The 11685-nt window shown below is 41.7% G+C and overlaps 1 protein-coding gene and 1 long non-coding RNA gene across 2 annotated transcripts in view; one reads left to right on the forward strand and one right to left on the reverse strand.

The window, feature by feature from the left end:
• LOC109308915 overlaps nucleotides 1-7486 on the reverse strand; it is an 11373-nt gene extending 3887 nt beyond the window's left edge. Inside the window, exon 1 of the long non-coding RNA XR_002100736.1 lies at nucleotides 7378-7486. This is a non-coding gene — a long non-coding RNA (uncharacterized LOC109308915). The remainder of the gene's footprint in view (nucleotides 1-7377) is intronic.
• The window catches only part of ACSBG1 (acyl-CoA synthetase bubblegum family member 1), a 69770-nt gene continuing 60228 nt past the window's right edge, over nucleotides 2144-11685 (forward strand). The window contains exon 1 of the mRNA XM_019533380.1: nucleotides 2144-2328. Coding sequence (XP_019388925.1) covers nucleotides 2249-2328 — 80 coding nt within the window. The 5' untranslated portion in view covers nucleotides 2144-2248. The remainder of the gene's footprint in view (nucleotides 2329-11685) is intronic.

Genomic DNA, 11685 nt, shown 5'->3' on the forward strand with positions numbered 1-11685 from the left:
GCCTCCCGAGAAACGAACCGTGATTTTTACATCAACACTACCCACACCCTCACCTTAATAGTAGGATCCTGGGGTACTCGGTAGCCACTGGCCCTGCCCAGCTCCCTGGGTAGCTACTGCAGGGTCCCCAAGAGGAGAGCCTCCCCTTACAATCAAACAACCTTACAGACAGTTATAAAACTATTTACAGGATTTAATTATTTACAAGGTAACATAAAACCAATGCAATAGAACAAATGTTACACCAGGTGACCTGGTGATGGTAGCTTAAGGGTTAATGCTCCTTGGATACATTTTACACTAGGGGAAGGTATGCAAATTACCCATGATGCATAAGGAACCAATACATAAATACATTGGTATTCCAACTAATAAACCATCAAGAACTTATGTAGACAGCCTATAACTTGTACACTGTGTACTGAGGACCCTGTGTGCACGGCCCCTGGTGGAGTCTCCGGGACCAGGACTGCGTCTGTGTCCCTGCGCAGGATCTTATAGGAAAAGAACAGCAACAAGAAAGCTTATTCTTACCCAGACCCCTTTCCTGGCTGGGCAAGCAGTGTCTGGGCTGCAGGTTGCAACAATTTCCCCTGCCCAGCACAGTCTCACAGCACCCAGCAAATGCAGCCCGTCCCTGGTGCCTTCTCACTCACAGGGGAAAAACCAGGGCAGTCTCCAGCATCTTCCCCTGGCCCTGCATCCTGCTCCCCTGCTGCACCAGGGCTTGCAGAAGGGTCTTCCCAGGCTTGGAGTCTCCTCACAAGCAGCTCCTCTTTTGTCCTGCCCGGCAGGGGAAGGGAGGGAGTAGCACTCTGCCCTGCCACCTTTCGCTGCTACTTCTGCGGGGCTCCGCCAGGGGCTCTTGGAGTGAGGGCTGTGGGGAGATCCTTTCCCTGGTTCCAGCCTGTCTCTCACCCTCTCCTTCTCGCCTTTGTTCTCCACCCTGAGAAAACTACTCCTCTCTTTTAACCAAGGCTCTCAGCCAATCCCAGGCCAGGGCTCTTCCCCTGCTTTTGCTAATATCTTTCATTCAAACCCTGCTGGGGTTACATCACCCTTCCCATTTCCGAGAGGGCTACCTCCAAAGCAGCTTCACTTGCCCTCAGGGCACATGGTGTCCATAGTGGGGCAACTCTGTCTCTTAGCACTCTGCCCCTCTGCAGGGCAGCCCTTCCGATTCCTTCAGGTGGGTCCATTTTTAGTGCTGCTACATCATTATGCTCAAGTGGTCTCTCTAGGTCTAGAAGCTTGTCACGTGCATGTAAAGAATCTGTTACCAAGCTTAAGAGAGAAGTTGGGAGATGCAATTCTGATGGAATTAAGGCACTGCTGACAAAGACAGGTCTTGGTCCCATAAAAAACATGCTTCTTTTCTCTTTGAAATGCTGCATACTTCACTATCACATACTTTCCAACAGATTTCTGAATGTAGGGAGGAGAAGCCTCCTGGGATCCCCCTTCAAGGCTCTCTTCCTTCCTTTAATTTAAAATTGCAAATGATAGAATCACTCTTACTGAATCCTGTGCTACACTGTCAATGTACTCAGGATATATTTCAGACATTAAATAAAATATAATTATTTTTAGCAAATAGGATAATATGAACTTAGGAAAAGGTCAGTATATGTTTGTTTATGAAATGGCCACTACAGCTTTCATAAGTTTTGACAGACAGTTAGTTTACCAATTAGTAGAATCATCTTCAATATGTATAAGTCTGTTTCTGTGAGCTGAAGTCAGTGAGTAAATCATCATTCAACTTGTGTAGAAAACACTAAGCCAGCTGCAGTATTGGGTTGCATATGTGCCATTGGCTTGATTGTAATATAATTGCTCTACATTTTCTTCAAGAAAATAGCTTATGTTGGATGCTGTCTTTTGAACTAGCGTTAATGAGAAAATCAGTTGCTTTGATTTGTTTAAACTTTAAACTGATTGGTTATGTATCCTACAAAAGAAAAGATTTGCATCTAAAAGCACAGCAGTCTCATTAAAATTCTTCTCAGGGATAATTAAAGAAAAGTTTTAGCAATAAGCAGCTCAAAGTCACTGAGACATTTCAAGCATGCTAAAATCAGAGAAACCAGTAGGGTTTTTGGATCTGTAGTCTCCTCCTCTTTCATTATGTCTTTATTTGAACAAACACCCAATTATTCTTGGTTTCTTCAGTGATCCAATCAGCTTATTTATGCCTGGGCCACACAGATCTTTAAGATATTTGTGACCAGATTTAGAGTTTGTCAGCATGCCTGACTGTGAAGAGACCCTCAAGAAAAAATCACAAGATGAGAATGCAATGAATATTACAGAGAGCTATGAAAACAGGTACAGTAACTTGAGAATTTATACTAACAAACTATATCTCCAGTTTAGTATTTTTCAAGATTAAAGTCCTGATGAACTCCTGTCAAACCTGTATTTATCTGTTTGGTACAAAATATACAGTCCTTTGTTCAACATAAAAAGAATTTAAAAAAATTTGACAGTGAATATATATTTCCATAATTTATTTGGCCAACCCGTAGATTGGTTGAATGTTAAACTGGATAGCATTATTCAATGCAGATGTTCTGTTCTTCGCATCCTGATTGTTCTCATGCAACACAGTCTGTTCAAGAAGTAACACAAACTGTGTCATCTTGTTGCTGTTCTTTTCCTATAAGAAATGGCCATTATGCACATTTGCCTTTATTATTTTTATTTTTTTAAATCCATGTATCTAATAGTAGCATTCTCTAGATAGCATGGGGACTAATAACTGTAGAAATAGATGCATTAGAAATTTGAATAACCATGGTGACCTGAACATGGAATGAAGATCTGTAGTTTTGAAACAACAAAAAATCCTGAAAAAACTGACATAAAGTTGAAAAAAGAATTGAAAATGAATCTAGCTTCTGGGCGACAGTGACTCCTCATTATATTGTGATTTTTTTTCAGTATATATCTTTGTGAAACAAGGCAAATGGTACTATAAAACTTGTAGCTGTAATCATATGCTAAGAGCCAGTGTGATTTAAGTTTAGAATTCCTGTAACTATATTCTTCAGCACATAAGGAATCTTTGTTTCCAATGGGCACTTCATTCTAAACTCACTTGAACAAATCATTTTCTGCACCTAAAGATTTTGTGTTTAAATATGATTTCTTTCTTAGTACTTTTCACTATCTTATATTCTTGCTTATGTTTCATTCTGATAATTGGGCTGCTAAAACATTTGAAGTGGGGTTAGGAGTACTGCTGAAGCCATAATGTAACAGGAAATACGTGAGAAGCAAAGTTTCTTTGATAACATATTTTATTGGGCCAACTGTATAGTTTGGAGAGATCTTAGGCGAGGTGTGAGGAAGGGCATTTTGTGCCTAAAATCTTGTCTAAGATAACAACATAAGAAGTGCCATACTGGGACAGAACAATGGTACATCTAGCTCAGTATCCTGTTTCTGACAACAGCTGAAGTGGATGCTATAGAGGGAAAGTGTTGAGCTGAATATATTTGGAGTGATTTATCTCCTACTCAGTATACTCCCTGGCATCCACCATTATTAGTTTAGAGATGCCAGCAGCCAGAGGAAACATATGCAACCATTCTGTTTAATAGCTACTTATAGGTCTGTAGACTCAAAACTTTGAATTTTGGGAAAATAAAACTCTGTTATCTCTTTCAGGTAATGAAAGGAAATCAGAATGACATTAAATACAGGGTAGAGTTTCACCATGATCCAACCACAGACTGGAGTGCCTGGGGGGAGGCAGACAGGGGAAACACCTGGATAAATCTCAGAAAAAGATGAAGGGGTGTCAGGATATCACCATGTATGGGCGTGGGCCTTTACATCCCGTTGACATTCACTGGCTGCCTTCTTTCCCAGTGCCGGTGCCAGTCAGTACAGTTGGGTCGATTTTCCTCACTGTTATCTTGTCTGCCACGACTTTGATGACTTGGTTAATTGGGGAGGGGTGATGACTCCCTGACCCAGATCTTACTGTCAGTTGTCCCAGTGCCAGACCTGGTACACATAAAACAAACAAAAAAACCTCTTTGCAAATGGAAAAAAAAAAAGAAACTTCTTGTCCATTCAGTGGTCCTTCCCTCACTGCAGGAAATTCTGATGCTGCCTCTCTTCCATTTGTCTTCAGTCAACGCGTACTTAATTGCCAGAGCTGCAATCAAGCGGGTTTTGGAGGGCGCGGGGGGGGCAGTGTTTTCTCTTCCAGTAATTGATGTCCTGCCGGCTCAATTGACTGCCCTCGGCAGCCAATTAATGCAGAACTGTTTTTTTTTTCCTCTGAGCTCCTCCGAGCTCTGAAGACCTTTTGGGTCTATCGGCCCATTCCCGGGGACTGAGTTCTGGGCGGCAGACAGGCATTTACCCTCTCTATCTACCCCTTCTCTTTCGTCTACTGTCTTTCCTCATCCCGGCTCCCAGAGCCAGAAATAACCCCCGGGAGCTTAATTAACCCAATCCACTTCACCTGGCAAGATGATAAAGCTACACCAAGGTGGATCGGGAGATACCTTTGGAGTGTCGCCATGCTGCTGCAGCTGGGCGGACTCCCCTGGCCAGGGTCCTTCTCTTGATCTTTTCACATACCTTCCCCTTTAACTCACCGTTAGGTGGATCCTCTTTTGGAACCAGTGGGGACGACATAGGCAGGCAAGGTGCTTTGGGTAGATGACTGTGATATCTTTTATTAGGCCAGAGGTTTTCAACCTTTTTGGATCAGCATACCTCCGGTGGTTGGACATGGAGCAGTGTATCCCCAGCGGCTGGACACGGAGCGTGGGGGTGAATGCGGCCAGATGTGGAGCTGCATGAGAGTTTCCCCTGCATCCAGATAGGCAGGCAGCGCCTGTGTGACCATGCAGGATGCTGCATGGCGGTGCTCTGTCCCTGCCTGCCTGTGCATACCCCCCTAGGGCTTTCTTAAGTACCCCCAGTTGACAACTCCTGTATTAGACCAACTGAGTAGTTGGCAAAAAAGTTCTTAGCAAGCTTTCAGAGCCCAGACCCCAAGCAGCAGGGGGGAAGGGGAAGTGGGTCTGGATGGGGGAGGCCTGGGGATCTGTACCCGCCCGCTTACCCCCCCCAAGGATTCTTGATGGGCAATTGCCTAGTAACTCTATAAAATGGGATTGGGGTGTTCAGTTTGTTTGAACTGATTCCACTGAATGTACTCAAGTTATACATTTAAAAAAATAAAAAATTTTGAAGATCTGTTATTTGTTCTCCTTGAATTGGACCATCACCAGTAACAAAGTTTCCTGAGTCTCAGTCAGGCCGTTGGTAACACCAGTGCAATTCCATTATCTTATTACATCCTCAGCATCCCATGTGCAAACTGAGTGGTTTCACTGTGTTTGCAAAGATGGAACCAATTAAACCAAGCTAGGCATAAGCAGGTAGGGTTAACTGAAATTATTTCTATTTGATTAAAGTAGCTATCCCATAAATAATGGAGTTACACAAAGCAGTTGTATTACCAGCTGATGACTTTGTGCTAACTTGGCAGGCTTTATCCTACAACACTTGATGGGCCAATCATTATGAATTAAAAGTACCACTACACATGAATTAAGGCTTTTTGTGTGTGGACTAAACCTTATTTAAAAGACTGAAGGTATAACTTGAATAATTTCTATAGTGAAGTCAGGCCTGTGGTTGTGTTGCCAATTAATCATGTCCAAACAGTCTGACCTCCATCTGCCTCTTTAGTGTCTGAGCTCTAATTGATTGGCATTATGTGACATGAATGCACAACAGCTTGTTCTGACTGGTTCACGCCAGAGACCAAGATGGAATTCCTTATATCTCTACTCCCCAGCCAACCATATTAATCATAACTATAATCAATATTAGCATCATACATAATTTAACATACATGCAAAAAAACGTACCTATTAACAATATTCAAGTAGTCTCTAAGGTGCTTTGCACACAAACTTATTATGTCAGCTGGCAGTAAGTCTCTTAACTTTGGTTGTTTTATGTTTCAGCTATGTCAACAGACTGTATCAAACCTCTTAAGGCAAAATGGCCACCTCAGCAACCTGTACCTCCCACTCTTGAAATATAGAAAAGATCTTGTGTATTACTTTGCACTATTATGCGTCTCTCTGGTCGAATTTGTATGACTAGACTATTGTGATACCACCCACTGCTGTTTCCGACTGTTTTAATTGTAAATAATTGCAACTTCACGTTAATTAATTGACAAGTGCTGAGAGCTCCAATAATATTAAGTTATATTTGGTTTGGTTTGTCTGTTTCTGTATACAGCTGTAGATAACCACTGGAGCTGTAGACCCCAGTGACTGAAATACATTTTTAAAAGTACAAGCATTCTTGTTTTCAGCTGAACAAGTTGTCAGCAGTAATAACTTATTCTTCACTGGTGTCATCATGCAATTTGTCACTGATAAAGAGACCAGAGTCCAGCTCCACAGTTTAATACTTTAGCACTTTTATCCACCAACCTATTGGATTGGGGGTATTGGGGAACTGTTGTTGACATGCATTAAATCAGTATTTCACTATAACTGCTTAAATCCATATTCATTAAACTGTGATCCATTGTCAGGTATTACTATATCAAGTATTCATGTCTGGCAAAAATGCATTCAATTTGCACAATCACTTTTTTAACTATGGTATCTTCTAACCAGGTTGTCTCAGAGAAATGAGGATAATAGTTTAAGACAGACTGCAGGCCCTAGGACAGACCCTGCAGGCCTGCTGCAGCTCCCAGCACTATGTTATCCAGCCCACAGGTTCATGAACCCCACATGTCATGGCTCTGCATGCTAAACTGGGTATGCAGGGTGGCATGGGGCCCCAATCTTAGTGTGTAGGGCCAAAAGTTTGAGCACCATCTCAGTCACGGGAATTTAGTTAATTAATTAGTTAAAAAGTTGAAGAAATAGCTAACTTTTAACTTTAACTAGTTAAAGAAAAAAGTTAACTTTAACTTTTTTAAAGTATAAGTTAAAAGTTCAAAAAATTGAAATCTGGCTTTCCCAGAGTTTTTCCTGGCACAGCCACTCAGTAGGACTTACATGGAACGATATTTCTTTATTGAAACTCCAGGACTTCTTGTTCGAGAGACAGAGAGTAGTGCGCCTTCCTATGAGATACGGTCTCTTAAGAACCACAGGTCCCGGAGTGCCTTAGTTCATGCTGGCTTTTTCTGTGCATTTGCAGAAGTCAACAGGGCAGCCAGTTGCCTGCAGGACAGGAAACAAGCACAAGCAAGCAGAGACATTGATCCCAGTAAGAGTGGGAGCAAGTAGTGAGGATGAAGCAGATGATGACTTTTAAAATTTTAATGAAGATCAGAACCAGCAGCCCAGGGCCCAAGAAACTGAGCATTACTTCTCATCTATGAGAAACTTACCTGAGATGTCACCTACTGTGAAAAAACTATTAATCTGTTATAACACAAGCATTCCGTCATCTGCCCATGTAGAGCAATTGTTCAGTAGTGGGGTCTTAGTTTTTCAGGACAGAAGAGGAAAATTGTCAGATGTAAATTTTGAAGCTTTTGCCAGAGGGTTAATTTATCCTGCACTATTCTCCCTCTTTTTTAAAAATGTTGTCTGTATCTGACAAGGTTTAATAGCTTCTCTGACACTTCTCACAGACTTTTCAACTCCTACATGACCTTCATGTATTCTGTTTTACATGTTTATAACACCTTTGGAATCACAATCCTGATGCTTTTTAAGAAAATTCAGCCTTGTACTGAGAGCTCCCTTTTGTATTGCAAATAAGGGATGATAATACAGGCCATGTACAGGATTTCAGTTTTTCCTGGGAGAGTCACTGGCTGCCTAGGAGAAATCATCAGTGTACAGATGGTCAGGATTTTTCTCCAAGATAATAATGAGGATAATAACCTGGGAACAACCAGAGTTAAATCATTCCCAAAAGAGTTTTCTTTTTCCTGGGAGAGTGAATGTCTATACACATTCATAGCTTCCTGGCCATCTACAGCTAATAGCCTTAATTAATGTAGGCACTCAGTAGTAGCTCAGTAGTCCACATTTATGGAGAGTTTCAATTCTGGTAAGGCTTCATTCTTTGACACGGGTTATTTCATTTTTTGGGCTTTGCTCCTAGTACCATATGTTTCATAAGCAGTCAGAGATAAGGAGTCTAACAGAAATCTGTTTCATTGTCTGTGTCTAAGTTTAAATTGATCATCTTTGTGTAACATGGACCTCTGCACAATACCACAACCTGTTCAAAACTATTTTAGAGCAGTTTAGAAATGCACACAAACATCAGCTGATATGACTAAGTATACATGAGTAATTGAGTAAAAAAGCCTTTTTTTTATTTTTTACTTCTTGGATTAGAAGAACACTCAAACTCTTTGGGAATATCCTTTTTAAATACATTGAACTACTCACCTTAGCACCAATATGATTCCTACAGGCGTATAGCTCACGCAGAGATAACAGATATTTGCATGCTGAAGTAGTATAGTGAGGATCCTTGAGTTGGATTACCTAGCACTTGTTGCGTTCCATTTCTAATTTAATGGGATCATTTAGAAAAAATACTATAAATCTAGGCCATATCTTGTACCACGAAGACACAGACAAGAATAAAGACAAAAAAGCTCCTGAAATGCAGGTCTTTCCATACTAAAAATTCACTGAGGACAATGGTTGTTGAGCGTTCTAGGTAGAGTTAAAATGCAAGACCTTGAATTTCATGTACAATGTGTTTTTCTTGCTACAATTCAAGGCTGTTCAAGTGTCAGCCCACAAGCCAGATGAAACCCATGAAAGGGCTTAAGTTGCAGTTCTTGTGCTCTCACCCAGCCACAACTCCCTACATTGCTCTGGCTGGAACAGCAGGCAGAATCTCTGCACTCCCCCTCTCTTCTTCAGGTTTGTGTTCTGCATCCACCCCAGGGGGTGATGCAGAACAGCACTGCGTGGTATACAATACAGCTGCGTGGTGCATGGTACAGTTGTGGGGGTGGCACCCATGGGCATGTGCAGTACAGTGTTAGGGGGTTAGGAAAGGGTCCACACAGGGTCATTGCAGCAGTAGAGGGAGCATCCACATGAGCACATACTGCAGCAAGTCGGGATGCATCCATGCAGCATGACCCATATTGGTGTGGCTCATGGGGTGTGTGGACCCTGCTAATGCAGCCTACTAGGGTGTATGGGCTACAGCCACTTAGAAGTTGGACAGCTGTGTTCCAGTATTAAGTAGAAAGCTGCTGGTTAACACCTACATCCAGATACTCTTGAGTTAAGGCAGGAGTTGAATTCTTTGCTGGCCCATGAACAGTAACAATGATTTAGATATACATATCTACAATATGCAATATTACCTGGTGCCTATGGACCTAGACTCAAGAAGCTTGTTGATATTTTAATATCTATTGCTTTGATATTAATCTTAGATTTTAGAAAAGACTCCTTTTTGGCATTGTGAATGTTCAAAATACCAGCTTGAACAAATTGCAGCTGAAAGAAATCAGCGTACTAAGAAGGTAATTTACAACATAATCGTTCCTCAAATTTTGTTTGGAAGTATAAAGAAAAGTACAAGATCTATAGGCCTGGGAGCTATTTGAACTTCTTCATTCCTAATGAACTTCCTGATTCTTAATTTCGAAGCTAATTTCCATTAACATGGAATTTCTGATGCACTTCTAATCACATCAGCATTTTTCTGAATATTCTTTCTTTTTACGTGTATACACCAGTGACATTCAGTTACCTTTTTGTTAAGACTGTTTTTGCCTTAGTTTAATGAAAATAGATTTAAAAGTCTTGCCATTCAAAATATATTTAAAGATGGATGAAAAATGTAATAGAGCAACACATTTTTAAGCATCAACGTGACTTATTTAAATGTGCCAATAAAAACATTATGAGGCTAGTAGCAAAACATTTTATCCTGAGGTTATGGTAAAATACATATATTTATAATTTGTTCTTAGCTGGTAACTATTGTATTGACTCTAATCCAATATGAGGTTTTGTCCCCTCAATCAGCAAGGATGGGAAAAAAAATCTCAGAACTCATATCTGTTATGGTATATAAAATTGCTTCTTGGTAATGTCTAGGGACAAGGTGAACTATGATTATCACTACTGACTGGTATAGGATTGCACACAACCAATTCTATTTCTTAACTTTTGTTAAGAACTGTATTTCTTAACACTTTGTCCTGGTTTATTTTGTTCTCATCTGTTAAGTCTTGTCTTTTGGATTCTACACTTCTCAGGGCAAGGTCTATCATTTTATTCACATACTGTCCTCCAAATAGGACACAGCTCATTTTGGGAAGGCAGAATAAAGGAAAAAAAAATCCATTGAACTAACCTGTTCAGAATCAGTTTCTTCAGTTAAGTCACGCACCCCAGTTTTCAATCAGTACCTTTTGGGGAAGAGTGAGTGTGGTCTGTGAATAAATAAATCAGGTCTGTACAAAGTGAAGGCTTTTATTTAATACCTCATTGTGAATGGTAAGTCGACGCAATGTTTTCCAAGACTGGCATACACTCATTCATTTTTCGATGAATTACAGTTGTCAGTATAAGAAACAAATAGTTGCTGATATTGCTAGTGAATAATAGAACCAAATACTTGGTCTGAGTTTTATGAGGATATCTGACATTATGGTATATCCTACATATGAATATTTTGTTTGTTTTTTATGTACTTGACTTAGGATGAAATGAGTCCGCTGTGGGGAAGGAAAGACACTTTTTTGGTCCAATGCAGTGGTGGAGGTGCTGAGATGTTACAGTGCTTTCTCTGATTCTGTGGAGTGTAGATTCAGAAACACATCTTGTTTATTCCTTCATAAAACTGCATTGATTTCTGTGCTATCCTGTTGGATCTGCTGAACAGGGGTGAGGATGGAATAATACTAAAACCTGAATGTACTTCTCTCAACAGGGGTGTGCAAAACGGGTCCTACTCAATTCGGGTTCGGATTCGGATTTGGATTCGGCCCAAATCAGGGACAGTGATTCAATTAATTGGTTCTGATCACAGTCCCCAGTTTGATTTGGCCAAATCCAGATCTGAAGATTCAATGCTGATTCAGAAAACATAGACACAGCTTTATACCTTGAGGTACCAGGCACGGCTCATGAATGCTGTGATGGTGGGATGGATGAAGCACCCCACAGGAGCATGGGGGGGCCCTCCATGTGCTCGGTGGTGAAACCAGAAGTGGACTGGAAGTACTTCTGTTCCACTTCTGGGTCTGCTAGGGAGTTTGCTGGAGGGCCTCCCACGCTCCTGGCTTGGCGATCAGCCGTGGGAGTCCCTGGGTGCCCTCCCAGACCCAGGACGCACCAGACACTGAGCCAGGAAGGTGCAGGGGGGCCCCCCAGGTGCTCTCGAGCAGACCCAGAAGTGGACTGGAAGTATGCTGGTCTACTTCTGGGTCTGCTGCCAAGCGCACTGGGGAGCTCCCTGCACTCCTGTGGGACACTTCATGCACCCCAGCATCTCAGTGTTCACAAGACGCCTGCTACCTATGACCTCTACCTGACTCAAGAAGTCTATGGGCCAACGAGAGGCAAAGCGCTGCTCAACCTGGTACTGGCTACGGGGGACGACCTAATCGGTGACCTAGTGATCGATGGGAAGCTGGGTGACAGCGACCACGAGCTGATCACCTTCACCATCCGCCGT

This window comes from Crocodylus porosus, unplaced genomic scaffold, assembly GCF_001723895.1.
Source record: "Crocodylus porosus isolate Cpor-Errol unplaced genomic scaffold, CroPor_comp1, whole genome shotgun sequence".
Taxonomy (NCBI): domain Eukaryota; kingdom Metazoa; phylum Chordata; order Crocodylia; family Crocodylidae; genus Crocodylus; species Crocodylus porosus.